We start from the raw sequence: 27,983 nt of genomic DNA, 5'->3' as shown, positions 1-27,983 counted from the left end.
GAGAGCCGACATCGCCTCACCCACCCTCACCCTTCAGACATCGGCGCCAGAGATCTCAAGTCAGCTCTTTCCCCTTCACCTCCTTTATAGCTCTAAAACACCAAAGAGGGAGGAGGGGCTTGGCTTTCGCTGGCTCTGCTTTAAAACATCATGGCTTTCTGTTCCATACGGGAGGGGGGGGGGCGCAGAGGGCCCAGCCCGCGGGGTGACTTTGGTAAAGTCCCTGGTCTCTTGCTGCATAGACGAGGCTGGGGTGAGAGGAGCCACGGTCGCGCGCTGCGAGGTCCCAGGCTGGACGGACCCGCGCCGAACAGTGCTACCTCGTTCCACCACCAGGAGGCGACTGTACCCTCTGGCTTTTTTTCCTTTGGGGAATGCTGGCGGGGGTAGGGGTGGGGGTGGGGCGCGGGAAGGGAGGCTGGAGGAAAAAGGGTGTAGTGGCTGGGGGGGGGGGGGGAAGGGCATGGTAGATGAAGCAAGATCTAGGCCTGAGGCAGTCGGTGGAGAGCTTCACTTCTCTCGGCTGGGACTCCGGGGCAGCCAGGAGGCTTTCGGGACGGGAGTCCCCTTAACGGAAGACTGGGGGAGGGAAGGTTCCGCGGCTCAAGGCAGCAGTTAAAGCCGCGGGAGATGTTCTTCTCTCCCCTGCCAGGGAACCCCTTCCTCCCACTTGGGAGGACACGGATTTTGGAAACACCGCTGCCTTCCCAGGTATGCGCACCACCCCGGGGGAGCCAGGCTCCGGATTTTAACGTTGCCGTGGAACTGGGGGGAGGCAGCCGAGCTGGGTTAACTGCATAGATAGGGACGGCTCCGAACTCCCCTCCCCCAGCCCCCCCCCCCCCCCCCCCCATGGCAGATCCCGGAAAAATTCCCGAAACTCCCAGAGGGACATACCGAAGCGAAAGGGAAAAAGGGAGTCGTAAAACTAGGTTTGTCTTTCCCGTTCGCCCCCACCCCCCCGCACGCGTCCCCCTCCTGCGCCCGGGCGCCCCCTGCAGGCCACCATCCTCAGCACGTCTTCAGCACCTGCTGCAGATGGAGGCGCACGTCGGTGGCGGTTTCCCAGGGCACCACGCTGGCGCGGAAGGAGCTGGGCTCGGCCTTCTGCGCCTCCTGGATAAGGCGGTGCATGGGATAGCCCCGGCGCGGGAAGGCCACGTCGCCGCCCGCCAGCAGCCCCATGGGGCAGAAGTCGTTGGCGCCGTCGCCCACGTAGAAAAGGCGCTCGAAGTGCACGCCGTCGTGAGCCCGCTCGCGCAGGTAGTCGCTGAGCACCTTGTGCTTGCACATGTTGGCGGGGCAGCGTGCGCAGCTGTGCGTGTGGAAGGGCCGCAGCGCCAGCAGCCCCCGCGCGTCGGGCCCCGACGGGTTGCTGAGGATGCGGCGGAACAGGCCGTGGTGGCCGGCGGCGCGCAGCGCGCTCTCCACGCCGAAGGTGTTGGCATCCGAGATGAGGATGACCTCGAAGCAGGAGCCCTGCTTGGCCACGAACTGCAGCAGGTCGCTCATGCCGGGCGACAGGGGGATGGCCTCGTAGATGGCGCGCAGGTCCCGCGGCCGCACGCCCTGCTCGCCCAGGTACTGGAAGACGCGCTGCATGTACTCGTTGTAGAAGCCCTCGCGGTAGGTGGCCCGCAGGCTCTCGGGCAGCCGCTGGCCCGGCGCGGCGCGCACGATCGAGTCGTCGCTGTTCTCGTCCACGATGGTCTCGTCAAAGTCGAAGGTCAGGAGGAAGCGCGGCGCGCCCGGCGCGGCCATCCCGCCGTCCTGGGAGCGGGGGGGAGAGGAGCAGGAGGAGGAGGAGGGAGCAAGCGAGAGGGGGCGCGGCGCGAGCCGGCCGGGGAGAGGCTGGTTAGCGGGCCACGGCCAGAGGCGCTGGCTCGTCCGAGACCTGAGGAGGACCCGAGGCAGGTTAAGGTGGGCGGAGGACCCGCCGCCGCCGCCCCCGCCCCCGCCTTCCCCGCCCTCCCCGCTCGCCCCTCTCGGTGAACTGAGCTGGGGTTTAACCCAGAAGGGCTTCCTTGGCACCTGTCTCTGCTACTCTTGTCTGGGGCCACTGGGGCCTAACGGGGTCAGCTTAGAGGAGGGGAAGAGCACCCCTTTGGGGGAGGTTTATGGATGAGGCCGTTCTGGAGACTTCCAGTGACCCCTGTTGTCGGTGTGGCGTCCTCTCCACCCCCTTCTTCCCTAAGAAACGTAGACCACGGAAACCAGGCATTCACCCAACTGCAGCAGCCTCCTCATTCCCTTTTTGGGCCATGCCCAGCTGATGGGACTGTGGACAGTAAGGAGCCAGGCTCCAGGCAACACTTGCTGGTATCGCCCGAGGCATGCGACTGTGAATGCTAGGTCCTGTGGCCTGGCTGGTGGCTAAGGGCTGGGCCTCTGCATTGGCCAGAGGACTGGATTCTAAGCTCTTGGAATAACCAGGTTGGTGGGTTAACCCAGGAGGGCTCTCTGGGAGCTGCTTCCAGCCCCATGGACCCCACCTGGCAGGGGTCCAAGGATGGGACACTGCTTCTCCAGGGAGGTTTTTGGGCCCTGTCCTAACAGCTCATCACTAATCACTTGCCAATTCCCTGGGAGGTACACGTCAGCGGGTGGGGTTTCTGCCAGAGTCCGAAGTAAGCGGGCAGCAGAAGCAGTGGGGCTTGGGGAGGTAGGAGCTTCCCGCACCAGGCCACGACATACCTGGGAGATAGGTAGGGGAGAGGAAAGAGAGCAGCGGTGGCTGAAAAGGCAGAGGGGGAAGGAGCAGGGAGTGGATACAGGGTGGGGAAGGAGAAGGCCGGGAGGAGGAGGTCATGCTAGGGGAGCCTGAGACAGAGTGAGGCTGGGAAGGGTGGCTCCAGGAGGTGGAGCCCTGGGGCCAGAGTCTCACCTACAGAGGACAAGGGAGAGGGTGGGGGACAGCAGTGCAAGTGTGAGGTGCAAAGGCAAAGCACTTGGGGACCGCAGAAACCCCCAGTAGCCTGTCTCTGCCACTGTTGCCTGCTGGCTGCTGTGCATGGCCGAGGGGCAGAGAGCAAACCAGGTACAGCTTCTGGATATCCACACTGCCTTTCTCCCTCCTGGCCTCCCACCTTAATCAGTCCAGACCCAAGCACTCTCCTCCTGGCTTCATCCTGACTCGCCCCTTGATAGTCCTGTGGTGTTTATGGCCTGATACACCTTGTGAAACAGAGTCCAAGCTCCTAATTTAATTTCAGAGCCGGGATGTGGATCCAGCTCTCTGCCTCCAGTACTAGAACTGTTTTCCTGAGCTCGGCCTAGAGTCACCCTCTGGTCTCACCAACATCTTTCTGGGAGTCTCAGTGGACCAAGATCCCTTAAGTTGAGAATGTAAAGCATCAGGACCCCATGCCTGGGATGGAAGCTTCCAGGGATTAGTGGTAGAGATGAGGGTAGGCCTAAAAGGGGCTGGATAGGGCTCCTTCCACCTAATCATGGGAAGGGGACTGAGGCCTCAGCCTAAGAGACCCCTGGAGGGACCCACTTACCCTAGACAGGCATCGGAGGCCAGCAACTGGAAAACACCCGCTCATTGTCAGTGCATCACCCTGGGCACCACCTTAGGGATTCTGTTGGCCTCCAGCCGTTGTCCAGAGCTCCTGACAACCACACAAGGTCTGTTGGAGAGGGCCAGAGGCTAGCTTTGTTTCTACCACCAATGGCCACCTGGTTGTGTCCTGTCTGCTGAGCCCCCGGGAACCAACCACTCCCACTCCCAGGGGCTCAATAAAAATCCCTCAAATACAGGGCTCACAGACCACAAAGCCCTCATTTGGTATCCTCCTACCAATCCCCTGTGATGTTTGAGAGGTTACAAGTGATATTAACTGGAGACCCAGAGAGGTTAGCCGACTTACTCAAAGGTCACCACTGTGAGTAGTGCCAAAGACAGGTCTGAAGACTGGAACTTAGGGTCTGAGACCAGTGCTTTAATTTTCTCCAGTATGATCCTTGCACCTTTCTTGTGTATGGCACATCATGGTTTACCCGTCACCGGCACTCATGTTCTCCCCATTGCTCAGTGCAGTCCCATGAGTTCAGCAGGTGAGAAGGGCCCAGAGAGGTTAACTTGCCTGAGGCTGTGTGCTTGTTTCCCCAGGGAGCCTGATTCATGAACATCTGGCTACAGCCTTGTATACTCTCTGCCCTTAAAAGGGAAGGGGCAGATGACCAGGCTCATTGTACCACAGCGGCGGGCCAGGACCCCTGAGCATAACCAATGATCTGGGACTGGCCTCCCTGGTGCTTTCAGAGGCTGGCAATCTGCCAGGAGTCAGTTTGAAATTTCTGTGTGGCTTTGCTGTGTGACTTTGGGCACAGGGTTTGGCTCCGTGGGGACTTCACCAACTCAGCTACAAAGGATACCTCCTACAGCTCCCAGGGCCTCCCCACGTCCCATTCCTCCCCTCTCATCTTGTGGTTGAATGAGAGAATAGAAGCCTCTGGGACAGATCTGGAAAGATATTGAGAACCGGAGACTAGACGGGGAAAGGAGCAAAGTTCTGGCTGGTTGCTGCCCTCTGGTGGTGACAGTGGATGATACTGGAAACCCCTGACTTTGTCAAGGTGACACTCTCCCCAGACCATCCCAGAACATCAGGAAGAAGCTGTGGCCCTGAGACAGAGATTGGGACATCCCAGGAATAGGGCATAGGTCAGAAGGAGAGGTTCTATCACCTGGAGCTACCTCACCCCTCCCCACTCCCTAACCAGATATGCTTTAAGCCCTTTGGATAGGGATGGATGCGGGTCTCAGCCTTTCCCGTAAGAACTCTTAATCTAATCTAGGAATTGGGAAAGATTGCCAGAGCTGAATGGGGCACATGGGGGAGGGTGGGGGCAAAAATAGGAGGGGGCCAGGGGAGGAATCAAAGAGTAGATGGGAGAGCATGGGGATGCTGGAATGGCATGTTCTGGAGAATGGGAGGGCTGTCCCCAGGCCCTATCTGGAGGGAGTTCCAAACTTCCAGGATCCTGTCTGATATCATATGTCCAGCCCATCCCCACCCTCCCCACCCCCTGGGGCCCAGCAAGTTTGAGGAGAAAGGTCAGGGGATCCCACTTATGTGGTAAAAGCAAGCAGGGGCCCAAACAGACAATGAACCGGGCTTGGGGAGAAGAGGGCTTGGGGAGAAGAGAGCGGGAGGTAGATACACAGGCTCTTCAAGCAGCCACCCAGAGACCAACTTTCATCCCACAGAAAAGGGTCTCCTTGTTTTGCCCTTGTTTCTTTTTTTCCTTTTTAAAATTGAAGTGGAATGTTATACTGATTTTCAATCATGTGCAAAAATTATCATTCATTAGAGCAGAAGACATACATTTTTTTTAACTAACAATATTTAGGGACATCAGTTCCACATTCATCGTTTAGTGAATTGCCCTTGTTTCTTTTAATCCCCAGAGCAGAAAGCCAGGCATCCTGAGTTTCCTCCCCCAGGAAGAGAAGGCTGTGCTGCCACACCACCCTTACCCCACAGTTCCCAGGCCACATTGGCATGTGGTTTTCATGATGTTCAGAAAGGTTACTCACCTCTGGCAGCTTTGTCCTAAGTGACCAAATCCTTTTGTGGTCACAAAAAAGAGTCCCTTGGAGAAAAGGGGGACAGGATCTCTGAGCTTCTCCAGATAGATGGCTAGAGCAGAGAGAGGAGAAAAGGGGTTTCTTTGGGGTGGCAGGGAGTCCATATTCTAGTCCCCCCTAAATGCGGTGCCCACCTCCCCGATTCCACATCAGATCACTGGATTCCTCCTTGTTTCCGCCCGCCTTTTAAAAAATGTTTTCAGAAGACATTTGTAGGAATGGGGACTGGGGAGGGGAAACAGTTTGAAGTCCCCCCCTCCCGCTCTTAATGAGGGGAATGGAGCCCACTGGACAGTTCTAGGGCAGTTTTCCCCAGGAAATGTTCAGGATAGGGGTGGGGGATGGAGAGCCAGGACTTGTAGATACCACAGTTATAATCCCCCTGCCCAAGACCAGGTCTTCTTGTAGCAATCACTAGGAACCCGATCCCACAACTAAGCTGAAGTTTTCTCCCTCCCCAGGACGGTATTCCCAACTTCACCATGGTTTCTTCCTTCTCACCACCACCAGCAGCAAATAGGAAAAACAGAGGCGAAGGGAGGTAAAGCTAACATCCCGGTGGGGGGGAGGGGGCACAAAATCAGATGCGGGATTAGAACTCAGGAGTCCCCGGGTGCCTCTAGGCAAAGTTGCAGCCAGAGCTCCCCCTCTTGCCCTGGAGACCCTCTTGGGCTCTGAGTAGCTAGCTGGCCGCGAGGACCTGCAGACCTGGTGTCCGTGAAGATGCTGGGATTAGGAGTCCCCTCCGGGCTCGCCCTGCCTGGGTGGATGAGCTGGAAGGGGATCCTCAGTGGACAGGGAGGTGGCAGCTGCCGGTGGAGTGGGGGGGAGAGATATTTTTAGAGGTGGCTGGAAAGCAGGCATTCTGGCACACCCCCAGCTGGCGGGTGCTTCGCTCCAATGCGGGGCAGGGGGGGCGGCGCGCAGCTCGGGGAGCCCAGGGGACCGGTGGGTGGCGGGGAGCAAGGGGGCACTGATGCCTTCGCTTTGTCCGAGTCGGGGATAGAGGGCTCTCTGGGCACCGCGTTCCTGGGTGGGAGAAAGGAGGACTCCTGTCCTCGCTCCAGGGGACTCCCCCACTGACACACGTGAAGGAGCGCCCTCGAACTCCACACAGCCCCCACCCCTCGCGGGGACCCCAGCCCGCCCTGCCTCGGGAAGCCCAGGACTCACGTGGGGAGCGGCGGCGGCAGAGGTCTGTCCCGGCTTAGTTTGGAGTGTAAAGAGTGGGGGAGTGGGGCTAGCGGAGGTATTTGGGCGCAGGATGGGGCAAGGGGTGCTTACGGGAATTGGAGGGGACGCGGTGTCTTATCCACCCCCGGATTTCTGGGCTCCGGCTCACGAGTCCCTCCAGTCCCGAGGGCCCGTGGATGATGTGCGTCTGGGCCGCCCCCTCCACCTGCCCCCCATCCCCCCGGGCCGCCGCCGCGTCCCCTTTAAATGCCCGGGAGCCGGAGCCCGAGCCGCGGCTGGCGCTGCGGCTGCCGCAGCACCCGGGCCCACCGCAGTCCCCGCACGTCACAAGCGACTGTCCAATCACAGCGGCGCCGGCGCACATCAAAGGGGCGGGCCGCCTGCGGGCCACGCCTTCAGGCTGCCCCGCAGGCTCGCGGAGCGCCCGCGCAGGTGGAGAGGCGCGCAGGGGGGAGAGGGGAGGACAGGGGATGTGGAGCGCCTCCCACGGGAGCAGCGTGGGGGGCACCCTCGCTGGAGCGGCTGCGGGGCTCCGCCGGAGTCCCTGCCTACACGCCCAGAAGTGTCGGGGCTGTGCCTCCGGGGCGCCGAGCCCCGAGATTTGCAGAAATGCACCCCTGCCGCCAGCCCCCATTCTCCTCTTCGCTCCTCCGCGGAGCGGTAGGCGCGGGTCGGCCCAGCCGGGGAGCCGCGTCGTCTCGCACGTGCGCCTAGCTCTGCCCTGCGCGCGGAGTCGCGGCACTCCTGGGACCCTTCCTTCCTTACAGGTGACAGGGGAGCGCCGAGAAAGGGGCTCGCCCACTCCCCTGCCCCGTGAGCAGTGATTTAAGGACCCAGTTGTTTGCCTTTTGCAAGTGATGTTGTAAATACAAAACCCACTTTCTCTTGTGCTTGGTTAAGAGTTGGTGCCGAGCCACCCTCCCCTGCGTCCCCGCCCGCCCCAGCAGCCCAGCCGCGGCCACCGCAAGCTCCATCTGCCCTCCCTCCCTCCCATGGTTGAGGGGTTGAGGAGAAGCTTATGCTTCGACGACAGCGGAGAGCGGAAAGTTGTATATACTGAGAACCTATTATGAACCAGGCACTAGGGTACTAGGTCTCTGCACTTATGGTTGAATATTCATTCACAAAGGGGCAGTTATTTGCCGGGAGTTCAAACCTAGGCACACCTGGCCCATGGGGTCACAAAGGAGCTGCGGATGCAGAGCCTAGACGCCCTCAGGCCTGGGTCAAAATCTCCCAGTGCCCCGCTCTTCCAAGAGAGCCAGTGGGTGGAAAGGCCCTCTATGATCTTGGAGCCCTTGGCGCTGAAAACCAGACAGGGAACTGCGGTCGGCAAGGAATTCTGTGCAGGGCCTAGGGGTCCCTTAAAGAACAGGACAGGTGAAAAAAGAAAAAAAAAAAAAAAAAAAAGAACAGGACAGGTGTGTGCTGTTTCCACATGTACAAAGGAGAATGAATGCTTCACAGCGTTTACGTGATGTTTCCTGGGGACTTCCCTCCTCGGGAACACACCTGCCCTGTTTGCCAGGTGAGCCCGACCTCTGTCACACATCCTGAAGCTCCTTTTTTTTTTCTGAAGCTCCTTTTATTACACCGATCACTTGTGTGCTACCAAAGCACGTGGTAAATGCTGTCAGTATACTCTCACGTGTCAGTAAAGATAATCCGCACCACTCTATGAAACGACTCGTGGCGTCTCTTGCTGTTGGGCAATCAAGGCACAAGCAGTTGAGCTTGCCCAGGATCACCCAGCAGGTGAATGGTAGAGCTGGGCTCCCAGCCTGGTTGCCTTCGCCTTTACCCCACACCATGCCCTTCGTTCGGTGTCTGCTACCCCTTCTCTCCTGTCAGCAGTAGGGGGGCAGGGACCACATTTGTCTTATGGAGTGGTGTACCCCATGGCCCCCAGCACGGAGACTGTGGCACACTGTAGGCCTTAGATGTTCGTTGTGGTGAAGCACGTTGCCTGCTGTGTTTGGCTCAACCTAGTGCCCTTTGTCTCCTCATTTCACCTAGCAGGGCACTCCAGGGTTATCCCCATTCTCCTACAAGGAAACTGAGGCTCAGAAAGACCAGATGAGTTGTCCAAGGTCATCCCTGGGGACATCCTTGTCCCCAAGGAGGCACTAGATTCAAATCAAGATCCTGGTGATTAACATCCTTTCAGCTATTTCCAAATTCACTAATGGGGCTGGGGTGGGCAGGTAACTTTCTGTGGCGGCCTAAGCCAGTTCTTACTATCCACCTCTTGCCTTCCAGCCATGGGAGGACCAAAGCTCACCGGGATATTTGTGCAAAGTGCCTTTGTGGAATAAATCTAGAAACTCCCAGGTCCCCCTACACTGTTTCAGGACACAATCCTACCTCTCTCTATCTCTCTTTTTAAAAATATTTTATTTATTTATTCATGAGAGACACACAGAGAGGCAGAGATACAGACAGAGGAGAAGCAGGCTCCACGCAGGAAGCCCGATGTGGGACTCGATCCCGGGACTCCAGGATCACGTTCTGAGCCAAAGGTGTAGATGCTCAACTGCTAAGCCACCTAGGTGTCCCTAATCCTACCTCTCTTAAACTTTCCCCTCTTGTTGTGCCAATGAACACAGTTGGACAGTTGGACAAGATGAGTGATCAGCCACATGTCTAAAGACAGGGACAGGAAGGGAAGGGGAATCCGACCCCCCACCTCCTCCTGGCCCCCAGCAGGGTGAGGCCTCTGCTCAGCACTCAGCTGCAGAACTTCCTCTCTTCCTGTGGGGTTCACCTTAGAACTCCAGGCAGTCATTCTGGCAGACAGCTTATGGGGTCATCTGAGGTGACAGAGACAGGAGTCTCCAGTGAAGCCTGATTCGGGTGGCCAGGAATGGGGCTCTCAAGCTGGCCTTGACAAAGAGGGTGTGAAGGTTTTGGTGTAGAGCCGGGGAGGCCAGGAATTGGGACTAGGGGCTCTGGCTCTCAGGCCTGGTGGGGGGTGGCGGGTGCAAGGCTGAAGCAGGAGGGGCAGATGGCCTCCTTCCTCCCTACACTCCACCTGGGGAAGGACGATTTTCTATCGGGTCCATAGTCCCCACAACAACCCTGGCAGATGGATGGTATTAGTATTCTTTTTCTTTTTTTAGTATTCTCATACCAATGAAAAAGCAGAAGCGTGGGGACATTAAGAAAGTGCCTTGCCCAAGGACGCTGTGTAGCAAGTGGTGATCCGCCCAGATGTTTGGGTCACGACTTCTCTGTAGGAGGCTTCAGGGACCTGTTGACCACACAGGTGGGTTGGCGGAAGACGCCACGGGGACTGCCCCGTTCGGGCAGTTCTACAAGTTCTATTGTCATTGCTCTGGGTCTAAGGCCTTGTGCTGGGGCGTAGGGACCAGAGCTGAATAAATCCCCTTTCAAGTCTCTCCTCTCCTTCCTAGACAACAGCCGCTAGTGTCGATGGAGTGCTCACTGTGTGCCAAGCAGTGTTCTAAAGGCTCAACTCGGGGGATCCCTGGGTGGCTCAGTGGTTTAGCGCCTGCCTTTGGCCCAGGGCGTGATACTGGAGTCCTGGGATCGAGTTCCCTATCGGGCTCCCTGGATGGAGCCTGCTTCTCCCTCTGCCTGTGTCTCTGCCTCTCTCTCTCTCTGTGTCTCTCATGAATAAATAAATAAAATCTTAAAAAAAAAATAAAGGCTCAACTCTCTTCATTCTCACATCAGCCGTATGATCTCTTAGTTCCTCCATTTTACAGATGAGAAAAAGGAGGCACAGAGTATGTATGTAATTTGTTCAAGGTCCCAGAGCTTGGGAGTGGCAGAAGCAAGATTTGAATCCAGGCAGTCAGCAGCAGAGTTTCATTTTTAACCAGAATATCACGTGGCCGGCCTCAGAAGTTTCCAGAGTTTTGAGTTGCCCTTCTCTGTGGATAGGACTTGGCTGCCCCACCCCGACCCTGGTGCTTGGAAGAATCTGGCAATAACATAGGTGGAGGTTCAGATTTTCAGAGCTGCGTCCCGTCGGTAGCTGTGAACAGTCTCCTGCTCTCCTGGGCAGCCCTGCAATGCGGTATTCCTTTGCACTTTCTTTCATTCGACAGCTATTAACTGTGTCAGGTGCTGGGAGATGAGATCTTGAAGAAGACACAGATCCTGCCCTCAGGGAACTTCCAGTCTAGAGAGGAGACGCAGATAAGGGAACAGGCCTTCCCAGAACTGTGTCCGAGAACAGCGAACAGCGGGCAGATCTGCTGTACCTGTGACTACCAGGGCAATTCTGTCTTGGACTTCAGCGGGTAAAGCAGCTGGGACCTGGGATACCTCCGGGATAAGGAGGAGACTCATAATTCAGGGGTCGGGTTCCCTTCCAGCCAAGATGCTCCATCCTGACCACTCTCCTTCCTTGTCCCACCCTAACTTCTGGTCCTGCCTGCTGCTGGCTTCCACTCTCCTCTTCCTCTACACCCCCTGACCAGCCTGGAGACACTCCAGAACCACTTTCTCCCCACCCTGCATCTTTTCCTCCCTGCCTTCCCCAGTCCAGCCCATCTCCCACAACAGACTCACCCAGACAGAGCTGTCCACTGTCCCCCTCCAGTAAACCGCAAGGATGGGGAGTCATGTGGCAGAGAGAACCAGGTAAAGACGAGGTGCAGGGGCGCCTGGGTGGCTCAGTTAGTTCAGTCTGCCTTAGGCTGCGCTCATGATTCCAGGGTCCTGGGATCAAGCCCTGCACTGGGCTCCCTGCTCAGTGGGGAGTCTGCCTCTATCCACCCCCCCCCCGTTCCCCGCCCCCCCTGCTCATACTCTCTCATTCTCTCTTGCTCTTTCTTAAATAAATAAAATCTTAAAAAAAAAAAAAAAAGAGAGAGAGAGGGAATGAGAGAAGTAAATGTGCAGACATCCTTTCTATTGCCTGGCAGACACAGCAGTTGGTCGAGAAAGTCCAGAAAGTCACCTCCTCCCTGCCCTGGGGTCACCTTTGGGGACTCAAAGAAGTCCTTGAGATCTGACTCAAATCCCACTTGCTGGAATATTTCCTCTCATTTGTCTTCCACGGTACCCTCCTGTGTAATGGCTTTCAGAGACTTAAAATCTGCCACTCCATTTCCTCCATTTTTTGCAAATGTCACCTTAAAGAGAACAAAGTGATTTTGCCTCTGCCTGCCTCGTGTCCCTGGTTACTTCTTGCATCCCTCTTCCACTCACAGTGTGTAACAGCCTTCTTTCTGGCTTTCAAATGTGCTACCACAGGCCCTTTGCACTTGCTGTAGCCTCTTTCCAGAGTACTTCCCACCCCATCCATGGTTTCCCACTGAGTTCAGGGTTATGCTCATCCATCTGTCACTTCTAAAAGGAAACTTGAGCTGCCCAGACACCCTCCCTTTCTTCTTACACACCTCCACAGCACCCTGGGCTTCTAGCTGATTGAGTACTATCTGTACCCATCAGACTGTCAGCTCGGTGAGTATAGGAACCATGGTGTCTCCAGCACCTAGCGCAAGCCTTGATCTGGAGTAGCTGCTCAGAAAGCATTTGTTGCCTGAATTATTGTAAGCCTCTCAATCTAGGCTACTTGTTTGGGGTGTGGCCTGAGGCCTGGAATGACAGCACAGCAGGCTTCCAGGCTTAACCTGGGCTGTCTGACTGGGGGTATGCTAACAAAGAAGGGCAGGCAGCTCAAGGTGTTTTTACAGCTTCCCCTGAGCAAACAGCCCCACAGAGGAACCTTCTATCCCCAAGCCAGGTCTGTGCTGATGGGAGCTGGACAGGATGCACCTTCAGAATAGGACACCCTCAAAATCAGAGTCCCTTGTGTTTTCAGTAGGCTTCGTAGTTTACAAAACACTGTCTGTAATGCACATTCTTTTCCTGATGAGGAAAATGAAGCTGAAAGAGGCCAGGTGACAAGTCCAAGGCAAAACCTGAATGCAGGTCTTTTGAAACCAGCCAGGCTTTTTTTTTTTTTTTAAGATTTTATTTATTTATTTATTTATTTATTTATTTATTTATTTATTTATGTATTTATTTATTTTTAATTTTTATTTATTTATGATTGTCACACACACAGAGAGAGAGAGGCAGAGACACAGGCGGAGGGAGAAGCAGGTTCCATGCACCGGGAGCCTGATGTGGGATTCAATCCCGGGTCTCCAGGATCGCGCCCTGGGCCAAAGGTAGGCGCCAAACCGCTGCGCCACCCAGGGATCCCAAGATTTTATTTATTTATTCATGAGAGACACAGAGAGAGGCAGAGACACAGGCAGAGGGAGAAGCAGGCTCCCTGCAGGGAGCCTGATGTGGGACTTGATCCTGGGTCCCCAAGATCAGGCCCTGGGCCGAAGGCAGACACACTTAACCACTGAGCCACCCAGGTGTCCCCAGCCAGGTTTTCTGAGGCAGTTGTATGCTCAGAGAAGATGTGCTGCCAGCCAGCAAAGATGCCAAGATTCTGGCCTTTAGGGCCCTTATTTGACGCTTTTGGTCTTTTCTTATTCATTCACCCATGCATGAGTGCAGGCATTCATTTGTTCAGGCAGCATGGGCTCTGGTCTTGCCTTCACGAAGGCCACAGTCCAGAGCTAGCGTCGTGAAGCAGGGGTCCGTCTGTGAATGGCCTGAGCTTATTATGGATACTTTTTTGTGTTTACATATACGTGTGCATTTTTCGTGTAAACTTTCAAAAGGTTCCGTGACACCACCTATCCTTCCCTCCCCTCTCTGCAAACAGTTTAAGAACACTGGTGTGATACATGCTCAGTATAAATGGACAGGAGCCCATGTGCCATCAATCTGTCCTGACTGTTTGCGTGACTAGGGCCCCGACACGTGATCATCTCTGGCCCAAGTGATAAACCTGGTGTCTGGACCACATGAGTCATTCGAGGCACCGCCGACCTGGGACAGCTGCTCTCAGCCACTGCTCTGGGGAGAGAACCCTATGGAAACACATACATGCGCGCACACACAACACCCCCAGCTCTAAAACTGTTCCTGACTCCAGGGAGATACTTTGGTTTTTCCCTCCAATATTAGTAACACACAGTCCTGCCCACAATGGCGACATTTACTGAGGCCCTGTGTGTGTCAGACTCTGTGATGCCTACCTCCTCTTTTTTTTTTTTTAAGATTTTATTTATTTATTTGAGAGAGAGAAAAAGAGCGAGCAAGAGCAAGAAAGCATGAGTGGGGCATGAGGGGTGGGAGGCAGAGGGAGAGGGTGAAGCAGGCTCCCCACAGATCAGGGAGTCCAATGTGGGGCTCGATCCCAGGACCCTGAGATCATGACCTGAGCTGAAGGCAGATGCTTAAGCAACTGGGCCACCCACGTGCCCTTCATCTTTTATTTTTTTTTAATTTGTATTTAAATTCTAGTTAGTTAACATCCTTTTCATCTTTTTATATCTCCACAGGAGGCCTCTGGGTTGAGGAACTTGTCCTAGGTCACCCAGCTGGGGAGAGGTGGAGGTGGGCATGGGGTGGGGTTTGAGGAAAGCTGAATGTGCTTAAGATCCTTCGGGGATGGGGCAGCGGTCAGGGCTCTTAGGTCCCCATGGGTATGAAGCCCATTCTGCTGGAATCATTCCTACCTTCATTCTTTCTTTCTATAATTTCTCGAGCATCTTCTATGTGCCGGGGTTGTGTGGAGGATTGGTAGCTGGCCTCCAAGATGGCTCCGAGGATGCCCACATCCTGGTGTCCACACCCTCCTGCAGACCCCTCACACACGGTACCAGCGTTGTTCTGAGTGACCCGTGGCTTTGGGCAGAAGCAAAGGCACAGCTCTCCCAGTGTGGGTTATGACAGACTGAGCTTTGTCTTCGGTGCCCTCTCACTCTCTTGCCTGCCCCCTTTTGGGGGTCACTCACCCAGCTGCCATCCTGTGGGCAGCTCACAAGGCAGGGAACTGAAGCCTCGGGCCAGCAGCCAGTGTAGGCCTGAGCCTGTCAACAACCACATGAGTGAGTTTGGGCACAGACCCTCCAGCCCCAGTCAGGAGATGACTACAATCTTGAGGCTCTTGGCTCTTGGCTCATGGACACCATGGAGATAATAAACACAGTTTGAAGCTGCTGAGTTTTTAGGGTGATCGGTTACACAGCAAGAGAGAACAAGAGATACTCTGTAAACACAATTGCCATGGTTCTCACATTCTATTGAAGGAGGCAGACAGTGGAAGGAAGGAAGGAAGGGAGTGGGGGGAGAGGGAAAGAGCCCAGCATGTCAGATAGCAGGAAGCACTATGAAGACAAATAAAGCAGGGAAATGGTGGGGAGGGCGGGGGGAAGCTTTGATTTAAATAGGGTGGCCAAGGAAAGTCTGACGGACAAAGGGCCAGTTAAGCAAAGATCTGAGGGAGTGAGCCTTATAGAAAGCTGAGGGGGAAAGAACGTCAGGCAGCACGAACAGCATGTGCAAAGGCCCTGAGGTGGGAGCATGTTTAGATCATGTGACCCACCCAGAGCACAGACTTTGTATATTTGGCCACTAGATTGACTGTCCTCACTAGGCCTGTCTTTGGCCATCTCATCCTATGGCCCCCAAGAGTGGAGAGGTGGCATACTGAGTCCCCACTGCTCTCGTTTTCTCCCTAGAAGGCTTGGGCCCTTGGCCTTGGCTCCATGGCTATATTCCTGGGAGTGGGTCTCATGTTCTCAGGAGATGGAAGTAGCATGATGTGGGGCAAATCCAAGTGAGACTGTAGGACAAGAGAAATGATGGAGGAAATACAATTTGGATGCAGAAATACTCCAATTTCAAAGGTCCCCCAATAATGCACAGGGCTAATTGGTAGAACCATCGAACTCAAGCCTGTTGCTGTAATTGTAGGTTATTCTTTGCCATTTACTTTTTTGGAGCAAGCAAAATCCAAAGTGTGTCTCTGTGCCACAGTAGAAATGCCCAAGGCTGCCCATTTGATATGCACACCTGCCTTGCTTCTTCTTCTTCTTCTTTTTTTTTTTTTTAAGATTTTATTTATTCATTCATGAGAGACACAGAGACACAGGCAGAGGGAGAAGCAGGCTCCCTGCAGGGAAGCCCAATGTGGGACTCATCCCGGGACTCCAGGATCACACCGTGAGCCAAAGGCAGATGCTCAGCTGCTGAGCCACCCAGGCGTCCCTGCCTTGCTCCTTGATAACAGATTTGTTGCTTGTAAGGGACCCATGGCCCAAGGACTGCTTCTTTCTGGGGCCTCTTCCTTCTCACCCCAGGGATGCCTGCCTTGTCCTGTAGCACATCCTCAGAGCCCCTCAAGACTCCCCACAGCGGGCCCATGGCCATAGCAACCGTATTTTCCAGATCAGGGTGGGCAGCCCAGTGCAGCAAGCCTGAAGTTATATGTAGAGGACAGAGGGACAGGACCTGAAGATGAGGCTTTCTGGGCACAAAGTAGCAAATACCTCTCTAAGAGACCCACTCATCCTAGGAGGGGGGGCAGAGGAATTATTCATTTGTTCATTCATGCCTTCTTTCAACAAATTTTTCGTGAACCTACTGTATGCCAGGACTGGGCTTGTTGCTGGAGAAACGATATAAGCAAGAGTTCCTGCTCTGGGAGAGCTTATAGTCTTCTGGTGAGACAGCCAGATGCATCAGCAGGGGCCTGGTGATTCTGGCAAATATGGGAGGGACGCCCATCCTAGTTCAAGGGGAGGACCAGAGAGGAATATATATATGTGTTGATGTCAGGGGGAAGGTTCCATGAGAAGGAACTTTTTTTTTTAAGGTTTTATTCATTCATTTGAGAGAGAGAGAGAGAGAGATAGTATGAACAGTGGGGAGAAGCAGAGGGAGAGGGAGAAGCAGACTCCCCGCTGAGCCGGGAGCCTGACACAGGGCTTGATCCCAGACCCTGGGATCATGACCTGAGCCAAAGGCAGACACTTAACCAACTGAGTCATCCAGGAGCCCCAAGAAGTGACTTCTAAGCCAAAACCTGCAGGATGAGTAGGATTTAGAGGAAGAGGAGAACTGTGTCCAGGCAGGGAGAGAGCTTGTGCAAAGGTCCTGAGGCAAGAGAGGTGGTAGAAAGAACAGAAGATGGAGGGTCTAGTGAGCTTCATCCCTAAGAGCCACTGGGAGCCACAGAAAGTTTGGAGCTAGGGATCGACACAATCATGGCTGTGTTTCTGAAAAGATCATTTTTGTCGCTGTTATTGACTGCGCCTCCTTCTTTTCATGGCCCTGTGGCTGAGCAGGGGCCTGTGAGGAGACCACAGCCCAGGCCAACCCAGTTCTCAGAGTGCTGGCGGAGCTTAATGGCAGGCTCTTCTGTTTTCTGCATCCCCACCTCACCTCAGCAGACTTCGGGGTGAGGTTCGGAGGGCTGCTATATTGGGCTCTCGTGGGTGAGGGCTCCATCCCGCCTCTGTCCACACTGGGCCGGCTTCACCCCGGATTGAGGGGTTATTTGTATCTTCAGGGTGGCAGGGCCTCCTCCCCAGAGCTGTGGAACCCAAGATAACAGGGCTGCCTGGGAGCTGTTTATGAAAAGGCAGCCTGGGAGGGGGTGGGCAGGGCCTGTGGGGCGGCGACTGCTGCCACAGATAGTCGGGGCGGGGAAGGCTCTAAATTACAGCTCCCAGAATAGAGGGGCCCGCAGGGAGCGGCAGGGCATCCTACCAGGGAAGTGCTGGCGGCCCTCCAGGCGAGTCGGGCTCCAGCCTGTGGGCAGAGGCGGGGTGGCCACGGGGCCAGTGGCGGTGAGGTGGAGCCAGGCGGTGGCCCCTGGGGGTTGGGAGAGAACCAGCCCCGTGTGACCTTCTGGAAGGGGCGAGGGTGCTGAGGGGAGGACAAGGCTGGGCTGAGGGAGGGGCTGCCATCTTGCGGGCCCCTGGAAGAGATGCCCCGGCACACACCTCTGCGGATATTTCCCAGAAGTGGGAGAGAGCCTGTACAGGGACAAGCATGGCAGGGATCATCACGGCAGCCAGTCAGGCCCTGCTCGGAGCCATGACAGACACCGGCGCGGGTCACTCTCCCGGGTCCCCCTGACGTAGGGGTTAGAAGCCCCATTTTATAGATGAGGACACCGAGGCCCATGGAGGTCAAGTACGTGCCCCATAGAGCTAGTGAGCGAGGAATTAAGATGGGAGCTGATGCTGCACTGAGCTTGTAGCCCAATGCAGGGCTCAATCTCATGACCCTGAAATCATGCCCAGAACTGAAGTCAAAAGTTGGACACTGAACCTGCTGAGCTACCCAGGCACCCTTGGAACATCCTCCTTAAAATGGGGAATCATAGGGCACCTGGGTGGCTCAGTTGGTTAAGTATCTGCCTTTGGATCAGGTCATGATCCCAGAGTCCTGGGATCAAGCCCCACATCCGGCTCCCTGCTCAGCAGGGAGTCTGCTTCCTCTTCTCCCTCTGCCCCTCCCCCTGCTCATTCTCTCTCTTTCTATCGAATAAATAAAATATTAAAAAAGAATAAGATGAGGGATCCCTGGGTGGCGCAGCAGTTTGGCGCCTGCCTTTGGCCCAGGGCGCGATCCTGGAGACCCGGGATCGAATCCCACGTCAGGCTCCCTGCATGGAGCCTGCTTCTCCCTCTGCCTGTGTCTCTGCCTCCCTCTCTCTCTCTCTCTCTCTCTCTCTCTCTCTCTCTGACTATCATGAATAAATAAATAAAATCTTTAAAAAAAAAAAGAATAAGATGATGAATCAGAGATGCCTGTTTGGTGCAATCTGAGAAGCTTGTGACTCTTTTTTAAGTCAATTTTCTGAGAATGATTTTTTTTAAAGATTTTATTTATTTATTCACGAGAGACAGAGAGAGAGAGAGAGAGAGGCAGAGACATAGGCAGATGGAAAAGCAGGCTCCCCACAAGGAGCCCGATGTGGGACTCAGTCTAGCATCCTGGGATCATACCCTGGGCCAAAGGCAGATGCTCAACCGTTGAGCCACCCAGGTGTCCCAGCATGTGACTCTTGATCTGTTGGTGGTTAGTTCAGGCCCCATGTTGGGTGTAGAAATTACATAAATAAATAAAAACTTAAAAAAATAAAATAAAATGAGGAATCACCACCTTTGTTTATCCCTGGTAGATATTCAGTTTTCCTATGAGTTGTAGCTTAAAGCAAGGCACACCTGCATTTACAATTTTTTTACAAATTATTTCCTTATGTATGTATGTTTATTTATTGATGAGGATTTGCTGCCTTGAGACTGTATTTCTTCAACTGGTGTACCCAAGGCACTGATTTTCAGTTGAGGCTGAGGACTGCGCCCCTCCCCCCATCCCCAAGTTCCCAGCACCAAGTGTTTCCTGGGCCGGGGTGTCTCAATAGGGAGACATAGGTTTGGGGTGGATGACCCTTGTTCCCAGGCTACTGCTGGCTTTCTGAGCCTCCTGTCTTCCCAGGTGGCTTACTTAACTGTTGTGCAAGATCCTCCGGTCTGCCCCAGGGGAAGTGCTGCAATGAACCTGAGACTGGAACTTGCTGATTCATCTGGGGAGCCAAGGGCAGAGTAAGGGGACTGAGTCCTGGAAAAAGAGGTGATACCTTGTCTGGCAGCCAACCCAACACTCCCCTCTTGCCTGGCTGCTTTCTCTCTCTCTCTCTCTCCCTGGCTCCGTGTCTCTGGTGACCACACACCATGCAGGGAGCAGCTCTGCTCCCATCTACCTGCTCACCCCCAGCCTTGTGGGGTCCCCTTCCAAGGTCAGGTCCTCCCCTCTCCCCATAGGAGCTTGACATATGCCCTGAGGGGCTGCTTCAACTTGGCAGCTATGCCCCCAGTGAGGTTTATAATCAGAGCAGTTAGACTGCTCCCGGCCTGGTGAAATTGCACCAGATGTAGCTGGCTCCTACCGCTGTCCACAGAATCACAGCTCCTGGCTGACACGAGCACCCGGACTATCCTGGGGAGCTTACTGTGGAGAATTACCAAGACAGTCCCTCGTGCAGTCATTCATTCATGCATGAGTGTTTATTGCATATCTATCGTGTATCTGGACCTATTCCAGGCCCCGGGGGCACAGACAGTTTTGCCCTTTCCCAGCTCAGATCTAATGGGAGGAGCAACCAAGCGGTCAATATATGGAATGCCAGAAGGTAATGTGTGTTCTGGGGAACTCTGAGCTGGGAAGGGTACTGAGAGGGAGGGAGGGATGGGTGATCCTTAAGGGCAGTCGGAAGCCTCACTGATGAGGTGTGAGGCACAACGAGGGAGCCAGCGGTGCAGACAGCTGGGGAAGAGCCTTCCTGCATAGGGAACCAGCAGTAGGGGGCACCTGGGTGGCTCAATGGTTGAGCATCTGCCTTTGGCTCAGATTGTGATCCTGGGGTCCCGGGATCGAGTCCTGCATCGGGGTCCCCGGAGGGAGCCTGCTTCTCCCTCTGCCTGTGTCTCTGCCTCTCTCTGTGTGAATAAATAAATAAAACCTTTAAATTAAAAAAAAACAAAAACAAGCAGCAGGAGGCCAATGTGTGCAGGAAGTAAAGCGAGCTGGGGTAGGGGTGGGGGTGCTGGAAGGATAGAGGTATTGTCTAGGGAGAAGCAGGTTTGAAGGATGGAAGTTCAGTGCTGTGAAGATTTTCCTAAATACTTTTTTTTTTAAAGATTTATTTATTTATTCATGAGAGACACACAGAGAGAGGCAGAGACGCAGGCTGAGGGAGAACAAGGCACCCTGCAGGGAGCCAGACATGAGACATGATCCTGATCTAGGATCCCAGGATCACACACTGAGCCAAAGGCAGACACCCAACTGTTGAGCCACCTAGGCATCCCGATTTTCCTAAATTCTATCTCAAGTCTCTCAAGCTAGTTAGTTTAATTAAGGTGGGCTAAGGGTTCAAGTCTTGATATGCTGTTTCTTCGACTCTGACCTCATCTCCCATCTCCAGGGAGAGTGGCTGAGCTTCCCCTGGAAGGCAGTGTTTCCTGAGTTCCTGCCCAGCTCCTGCCTTCTTTCTGCCTCTCCCCTCCCCGCCACCCCAGTCCCCCTGCCCCCCCCTTCCCACCTCCCCCATCCAAGCATTCAAGGATGATCTACCTGCCTGCCCACCTGCCTCTACTCTCCCCTAGCACACACCTGCCTAATATCCTTACCACCTTTATGTCTTCTCTCTCTGGCTACACTAGAGCACAGGCAAGCGGCACTGAGTTTTAAACTGTGTGGAGTTTATTGCACTGGGCAGCACAGAGGTCTCCATAAATATGCCTGAATTGATTAGGATGTGGATGCTCAAAGCAGGCCAGTTCTCTTCTTGGGGACACAGGGGCTCCAGGCAGCTTCTATGTCTAGCAGCACTCCTGTGGGCTTGAGGGACATGAGGGGGGCTGGAGGAAGCAGGAGTGGGTTCGGGGGGTAGGTATTGGGGGGCTCACACCTGTGCTGAAAGCTGTGCTAGCTTTGCTGATTCCCTTCTCCCTCCTTGGATGGATTTGACCATCTGCATACCAAGTTCCTGTCACTTCTAGGATGTCCTGCAAGATGGGACTGTTGTCTTTCAACCCCCGGGTTCCCAGGGTGTACCACAGGGGCAGCTGTAAGGCAGGAGAGGCTCCGTGAGTTCCCTCTGCCCCACTCTCACTCCAACAGGGGAAGGAACTCTGTTTTTATTTCTTTTGCATGTGTGTTTCCCTGGATGGTTTCATTTTAGAAGAGGATTTCCTTCTAAGGACACTCACACACACACACACACACACACACACACACACACTCACGCACACGGATTCTGCAAAACATCCACGTAGCTGAAAGTGATAAAAACCCCTGGCTCTAGGGCTGACATTATTTGACCAGGTCTGGCCTCAGCCTCCTCATCTAGAAATAGGAGGAACATATAGCAATATTTCTCCAAGCACAGGATGGTAGCTGACTCGTTCCTCAGAACGGTATTTTCTGATTTCAATGTTTGTGACCTGGGAGCAGATACTCTGGTGATTCTGACTCAGGTAATCCGTACGCCATGTCTTGCCAAACATAGCTTTTACAGAAATTCCTAAAAAGCATGATTTCTAGAAGGATATGTAAGGCCCTAGTAAGGGCAGTTACCTCTGGGGGAGGAGGGGCGGTTTGGAAGGCTCGAAGGTGGGGGAGGCAGGAAGACTTACCCCCACCATCTTCTCTCTTGTCCCCTGTGAATTTTGTGCCACATGCGTGTGTTGTTGAACCGCCTACATGTATAAATCAATGGTAGTTTATTAGAAAAATACATTGAAAGTGTTTAAAGCGTTATTCAAGCACAAGGTAAAAAACAACAACCACCCAACACCCCAAATATAACCCTCCTTTATTCCCACTGCAGATTGAAGCGGAACCAGAGGGAAAGCCAGCAACTAGTTCCTGAGGCCTTTGGGAGGACAGGGTGACCCAGCGATCTTGAGAGAAGGCGCGGGGGGAGTCCCCCAACCAGCTCACCCAACCAGCGTCTCCTTCAGGTGTAGCAAAAGATGGGCGAGAGGGCTGGTGAGTTCTGAGCTATGCATGCATGTTTCCCTTGAGCGAGCTGCCAGTGATGGTTGAGGTGTTAAAGCAACAAAACAAACCAACAAATAGGCCAGGACACCCGGAGGGGAGTTGCTGCCTCCCACCGGAGCTGGGCTATAGGCTTTATAGAAACTGCCTTGAGGTGTCCTGCTACCCTGTGCGCTGGGCCGGTGCCCACCTCCAATGTCTTTTCCTCCAAAGCACAGCCCACGTCTTGTTGGTCCCGTGTATCTTGCGTCCCGTGCCCCATGCACGTGCCTGAGAAGGCTCCCCGTGGCCTCCCCAGGCCTCGTGGTGCTGCAGCCATGGCACCTGCCACCCAGCAGCTGACAGCTTACATGCAGCCTTTTCCATTCCAGCTGGGCTTCCTGTCACCCTGCCAGGCAGGCCTTATCACCTTCATCCAGAAATGAGGGAATGGTCTTGCGTCTACCATCTCGAATGTGTGCTCTTGGCTAAGTCACTTCACTTCTCTGGTTCTGTCATCTGTAAAAGGGGAGCTGTTGTTTCTGATTTAGCCACATGCCAGGGAACACCTGAGAATCCAGGGGTTCAAAGAGGCGATGTGGTGGTTGGAAGAGGTAAGGGAGGGGCAGAGATCCAGTTCAAACCAGCTTCTGAACTGGAATATTTCTACAGCCCCATCAGCCTGGGGAGGTGGCCACCACTCCTTATATCACACAAGGTGATGTGGCGACACTTGGAAAGCATTGATAAACTCGCTTATTTTTTCTAAGATTTTACTTAAATCAATCAGAGAGAGAGAGAATATAAGCAGGGGGAGCAGCAGAAGGAGAGGGAGAATCAGACTCCCCACTGAGCAAGGAGCCCGACATGGGGCTCCATCCCAAGACCCTGGGATCATGACCTGAACGGAAGGCCGATGCTTAACCCACTGAGCCACCCAGGCGTCCCCCCACCACACGTATTTACTCTTGTTGCTTTGGGCATTATGAAGAATTTGTTAGGAGGGAGGGACAGGCAAAGGCGTACCTTTATGCTTATTTAGTGACCTTTTATTGTGTACTCCCGTGTGCATGGGTGCTGGGCAGGCAAGTCTAAGTATGACACAGAAAAAAGGAAGAACGTTTAACTCCTTACGGCAGGCCCTCGCCTGCAGAGAAAGTATCCAGGCATATTTCACAAGTTAGAACACTCATGTGGCCTTTAATCGGATTTATTAATGAGAACATGGGAGCATTGGTTCTCAGAGAGGGAAGCAGGGAGTGGTGGAGCCCCGGGACAGGTAGGAGGGCGAGGGTGGAGGAAGGGTGGTGTCATCCTACAGGAGGAAGGCGAGGAGCCCAGAACAGGGTCCGGGGCCTGGGTCCTCCCTCCTCAGGCGTGGAGACCCTTGAACACTGCCGTTTCCCCCCCAGAGGGTGCAGGCAGGGGAAGAGGGCGCTGGGCCGGCCGCTTCTGAGCCCAGAGCCTCACCCTGGGGGAGGTGACGGTGAGGGTTAGGCCTTGTCTCCCGTCTGGTAGTTCTGTTCGGTTAAGTTCTCGTCCCGCGTTTCTGGCCGCGTCCCCCCGTCTCCCCTCAGTTTTGCCACCTCCAAAATGGGGTCACGGTCGGTGCCGCACCGCCGCGGGGCCGGGGTGGCCCAAGAGGATCAAAGGAGAGGAGCGCGCAGGCCGGCTCCTCCCCGCTCCCCCGGGGCCCGTCCCCAAGGGGCGTCTGGAAGCGGCAGCGAGCCGGCCAGTCTGGGAGGGAAGCAATCAGCGTCCCTCGGACGGGGCGGGGGGGGGGGGGGGGCGGAGCAAGGCGCGTGTCGCACGGACACCCCCGGCCCCGCCCCCGCCCGCGCCCGCGCCCGCGCCCGCGGCCGCTCCTCCCCGCGCTCGGATCCGGCTCCCCGCCGGGCGTTCCCCGCTGCCTGGCGTGCGGCCCGGAGCCCGGGGCAGGTCACGTCCGGGAAGGACTGGCCGGGCGGCGGCGGGGGACCCGGCGCCCGGCGGGCAGCGCCTCCCCCACTCCCCCGGCCCCGGGCACGCCTCTGCGGGCGCCACGTCCCGGCGCGGGAGCTGTCCCCGCGGTGGGGGTGGGGTGGGGGGGTGGGGGGCCTCCCTCCGCTGCCCGGCCGCCGGAGAGCCTGTCTCCCTGCCTCGGACCGCGGGACGACACCCCGGGGCGGAGGGGGAGGGTGCAGGCGGGCCCACAGAGGGACCCTGCCTCGTTCAAGGTCCCCGCTGTGAGTGAGCGAGCGCCTGGCCCACACCTTTGTCGCCGCGCCTAGGGCCCTTTCTCCCACACCCGGCACCCAGCTTCAAATTAAATCAAATCCACCCTTGCGCTAAGGACAGCCAGACTTTTTGCCAAGAGTGGTTTGGCTAAATTAGTGAAATGCCAGGAAAAAAAATGGAAGGTTTCTAATAAAAGCCGTCTGCACAGGCAGGAAAGTTCTGAGTGCTCACCCACTGGCTCCAGAGATCACCTGCAAGCCCTGTTGCAGGCTGGCAGGCTGGCATCCTGGCACCCTCCTCCCCACCCATGGTGGCATTTCCTTGCCTGGTACCTGGAAGGGGCAGATAATGCCCAGCTACCTGATTTGACCCATGCTGCCTGTGTTTTTTTCTCTCCCTTTTGAAGCTGGCAGGGCTTGGGAAAGCGGGGATAGGAGACTGACTAGACTCTTCTACTGTCTCATGCCTCTAGTTAGGGTTCTTGCATTTTACCCAAGGCAGATCTCACACTGTGTCCCCTGATTATATTTAGACGTCCCATAGTTCCCAGTCTTTCTGGAGGGCTAATTTAGCTATCGTCCAAACACACTTGGCACAATCTCAAACCGTACCAAGGATGACCCTCTGCTTAAAAGTCCCACATCAAAAGTAGCTCCTCCTAGATCCTAGATCTGCCCTGCCCCTGGACAGTTCAGTGAGGAAATGGCCAGCTGCCCCATAGTGGTAGGTTACACAACTTAGCTTGGCCAAGACTTTCTTGGTCAGAGTAACGCAGAGAGGGAACTGAGAATCCCAGCTCAAAATCTAGATCTCCCTCAACATGTGTGTGGTTGAGCAAATCATTCAACCCCTCTAAGATATTCTCTGCCTCCATCCCCACTCCCTGTTTCTCTAACAGCATCTCATCTCACAGCATGATGACTGATCTTAAAATACGTTCAAGCGACTGGTCCACACTCACAGAAGGAAGAGAGGCCCATCTAACCTCCCCACCCCATCCATGTCATACCTATGTGTATAATGAATATATGTGATTCTGTGTCTCAGAGATCAGCTTGAGGGTGTAGGAATCCTGGGTCTTTCGCCTCTCTCTGCCTCTCAGCTATTAGGGCCCAATTCTTGAAGTGAGCCTGGGGTCACCACAGACTTTTAAATAGGGAAGCCACGTTCACGATCATGCATCCTGACTCTCTTTTTGAGATTTTATTTATTTATTTGAGAGAGAGAGAGAGAGAGAGAGAGAGGGAGAGAAAGAGAGCACACACACAAGCGGCGGGTGGGGAGGCAGAGGAAGAAGCAGACTCCCCGCTGGGTGGGAGCCCCGTGTGGGGCTTGATCCCTGGACCTGGGATGATAACCTGAGCTGAAGGCAGACGCTTAACCAACTGAGCCACACAGGTGCCCCCACTGACCTTCTCATTTTGAAGTGATTCCGTAATTATTAATTTGTATATTGAGTACCTGCCATGTGCTACTGCTGAAGACTGTTCTCTTCACTCAGGCTCACAGTGGGAGTAGGAGACAAATAAGTCAGACACTAGTTATAAACAATGTGAGAAATGTGACAGTCATGTGCAGAGTGTGGGAGGGACCAAGGAGGGACCAGCTGTGCTTGGGGAAGAATTCAATACACAGAGGAGGTGATAGCTGAGCTGGATTTTGAAGGATAAATGGTTGGCCCAGAAGGGTGCGTTGGGATAGAGGCTGAGTGAAGACCACAACCCTGTTTGTTTCCTGGGCTGGCTGGTGCTCTTTCTACACTTGGTCACTATTTCTATCACCTTGAGATGACTCGCTAGGAAATCTGAAGACCTGAATTCCCAGCTGCCTGAAGAGGAGCACCCATGCAGTAGTCTGGAAAAGGCCATGATGTTCAGCCTTGACCCCGCATCCATCAGCCAGACCAGACCAGCCTGGACAACAGAGGAGGACAGTCTCTCAGACAGGCCATGCCAGGCAGCAGTGAAGATTTGAATCTTTCAAAATCTTGGCATAGCCTGGAGGGAACCCAGGGTCTGGTTCTGTTTTTCCTGGATATGGAGAGGAAAGGTAGATTCCATTTCTTTCTCTGCTTGCAGGCACCAGAAGTATAGCCTGGTGAATCTGAACAGTGGATTATTGGTTGTTTGTGTGTGGCTTTTCCACTAGTGGAGAAATTGTTTCCCAGACTTCCTGGTCCCTGCCATCTGGCATGGGGTACTCAGAGGAGGAAAATATCTTAGTACAAGACAAACCCAACTCAGAATGGCAACTTTCTGGGTTAAACATGCAATTATAGAATGAATATCCAAAAAAATTAAGTTGGAACCTATTGGTTTTTTGGATCAATCTCTATATTGCTTCCTCTCCTTTAAAATATGAATGAATTAGAATTTTTACATTGTTTTATTTTATTTCTGTGAAAGATTTATTTATTTATTCATGAGAGACATAGAGAGGCAGAGACATAGGCAGAGGGAGAAGCAGGCTCCTTGCGGGGAGCCCGAGGTGAGACTGGATCCCAGGACCCCAGGATCACAACCTGAGCCAAAGGCAGATAGATGCTCAATTACTGAGCCAGCCAGGTGGCCTGAACTTTTACATTATTTTAAAAGACTAGAATATGAGCACTGGGTGTTATATGCAACTGATAAATCACTAAACTCTACCTCTGAAACTAATAATACACTATATGTTAATCAATTTTAAATTAAAAAAAGTTTGGAAATAAGAGAAATATGCAAGCAAAGGGATGAGCAAGGAGTGCTTCAGGGAGATCCTGGAACTGACTTTCTGAGGGGCATAGCTGCAGCAAGGCCATGAACTTGCAGTGTGGCTTAGTGGCCACTTTGCTCCAGGACTCAGTTTCCTTACCTATAACATGAGAGCCAAGATCCCAGGACCCTGGGATCATGACCTGAGCCGAAGGCAGACGCTCAACCGACTGGGTGTCCCTACAGAGTTCTGACTCTTGAACCTGTGGCTCACTGCCTGATTTATTCCCTTGCTGTGTGGAAAACAGTGTGCCCTGGTGACTGTCTTGCACATCAGTCTAGAACACCAGGGTTAAGGAACGTGGTGAGGGTGGAGAAGGAGAAGCATGTGCTCAGGGCCCAGACCTCAATGAGTGTGTGCAGAGGGAGCATTGGGAGGGTGGTCTCAGGGACAGGCAGAGGGGCTGTAGGACGTGGTGGTGGGGTGGCCCGAGGGAAGCCAGGGAAGCAGAAGGGCTGGAGACAGATCTGCCTGTTGCTGATCATGTGGTCTTGATGGAGCCTGATCTCTTGTCATTCCCACAAATCGTGGTTCAATTTGCGAGGTGGCTCTTGGGATTCACCAGAGTGGGTCCCCCACTTCGGTGGAGGTTTGAGATTCTTCATCGTTGGTGTCTTGAGCTGAAGTCCCCAGCTCTCTCTCTGACGTCGTGTCTCCAGGGTCTAAAAGCTTGGATCATAAAGAAGTGGAAAAACCCAAAACCCTTGAAAAAGGCGCTATTCTTTCACTCAAGACGGTGGGTGTGAGTCCTAATAGACCCAACCCAAACATGTCACATCATCCCCAAATACATAATTCCACTAATTCTCCTTGTGGTAGGGATCTGTGCAGAAAAATG

The 27,983-nt window shown here is 54.3% G+C and overlaps 1 protein-coding gene and 1 long non-coding RNA gene across 11 annotated transcripts in view; one reads left to right on the top strand and one right to left on the bottom strand.

Moving 5' to 3' along the window:
• Positions 1–67: 67 nt before the first annotated feature.
• On the bottom strand, positions 68–7,082 carry PHOSPHO1 (phosphoethanolamine/phosphocholine phosphatase 1). Of its 9 annotated transcripts, none has more exons than XM_041725727.1 (6): positions 6,770–7,082; positions 6,305–6,405; positions 5,546–5,648; positions 3,504–3,632; positions 2,576–2,694; positions 68–1,894 (listed from the first exon to the last, which is right to left on the bottom strand). In XM_041725727.1, exons 4-6 carry the CDS (start codon positions 3,546–3,548, stop codon positions 1,012–1,014), a joined length of 1,047 nt encoding a protein of 348 aa, XP_041581661.1. In that variant the 5' UTR covers positions 3,549–3,632; positions 5,546–5,648; positions 6,305–6,405; positions 6,770–7,082; the 3' UTR covers positions 68–1,011. The 9 variants fall into 9 exon arrangements, with proteins under 9 accessions (XP_041581661.1, XP_041581658.1, XP_041581660.1 ...); XM_041725724.1 differs by having other exon boundaries at positions 3,504–3,614; positions 6,770–7,081; XM_041725726.1 differs by having other exon boundaries at positions 3,504–3,614; positions 6,881–7,081.
• Positions 7,083–21,528: 14,446 nt separating this feature from the next.
• Positions 21,529–27,983, top strand: part of LOC121473135 — a 19,280-nt gene continuing 12,825 nt past the window's right edge. For both annotated transcript variants that reach the window (XR_005983110.1, XR_005983109.1), the window contains exons 1-2: positions 21,529–21,672; positions 22,026–22,186. This is a non-coding gene — a long non-coding RNA (uncharacterized LOC121473135). The remainder of the gene's footprint in view (positions 21,673–22,025; positions 22,187–27,983) is intronic.

Source organism: Vulpes lagopus, chromosome 12 (assembly GCF_018345385.1).
Source record: "Vulpes lagopus strain Blue_001 chromosome 12, ASM1834538v1, whole genome shotgun sequence".
In the NCBI taxonomy this organism is placed as follows: domain Eukaryota; kingdom Metazoa; phylum Chordata; class Mammalia; order Carnivora; family Canidae; genus Vulpes; species Vulpes lagopus.
Note: the sequence above shows the minus strand (reverse complement) of the source record. Positions and strands in the feature narration are given on the sequence as shown.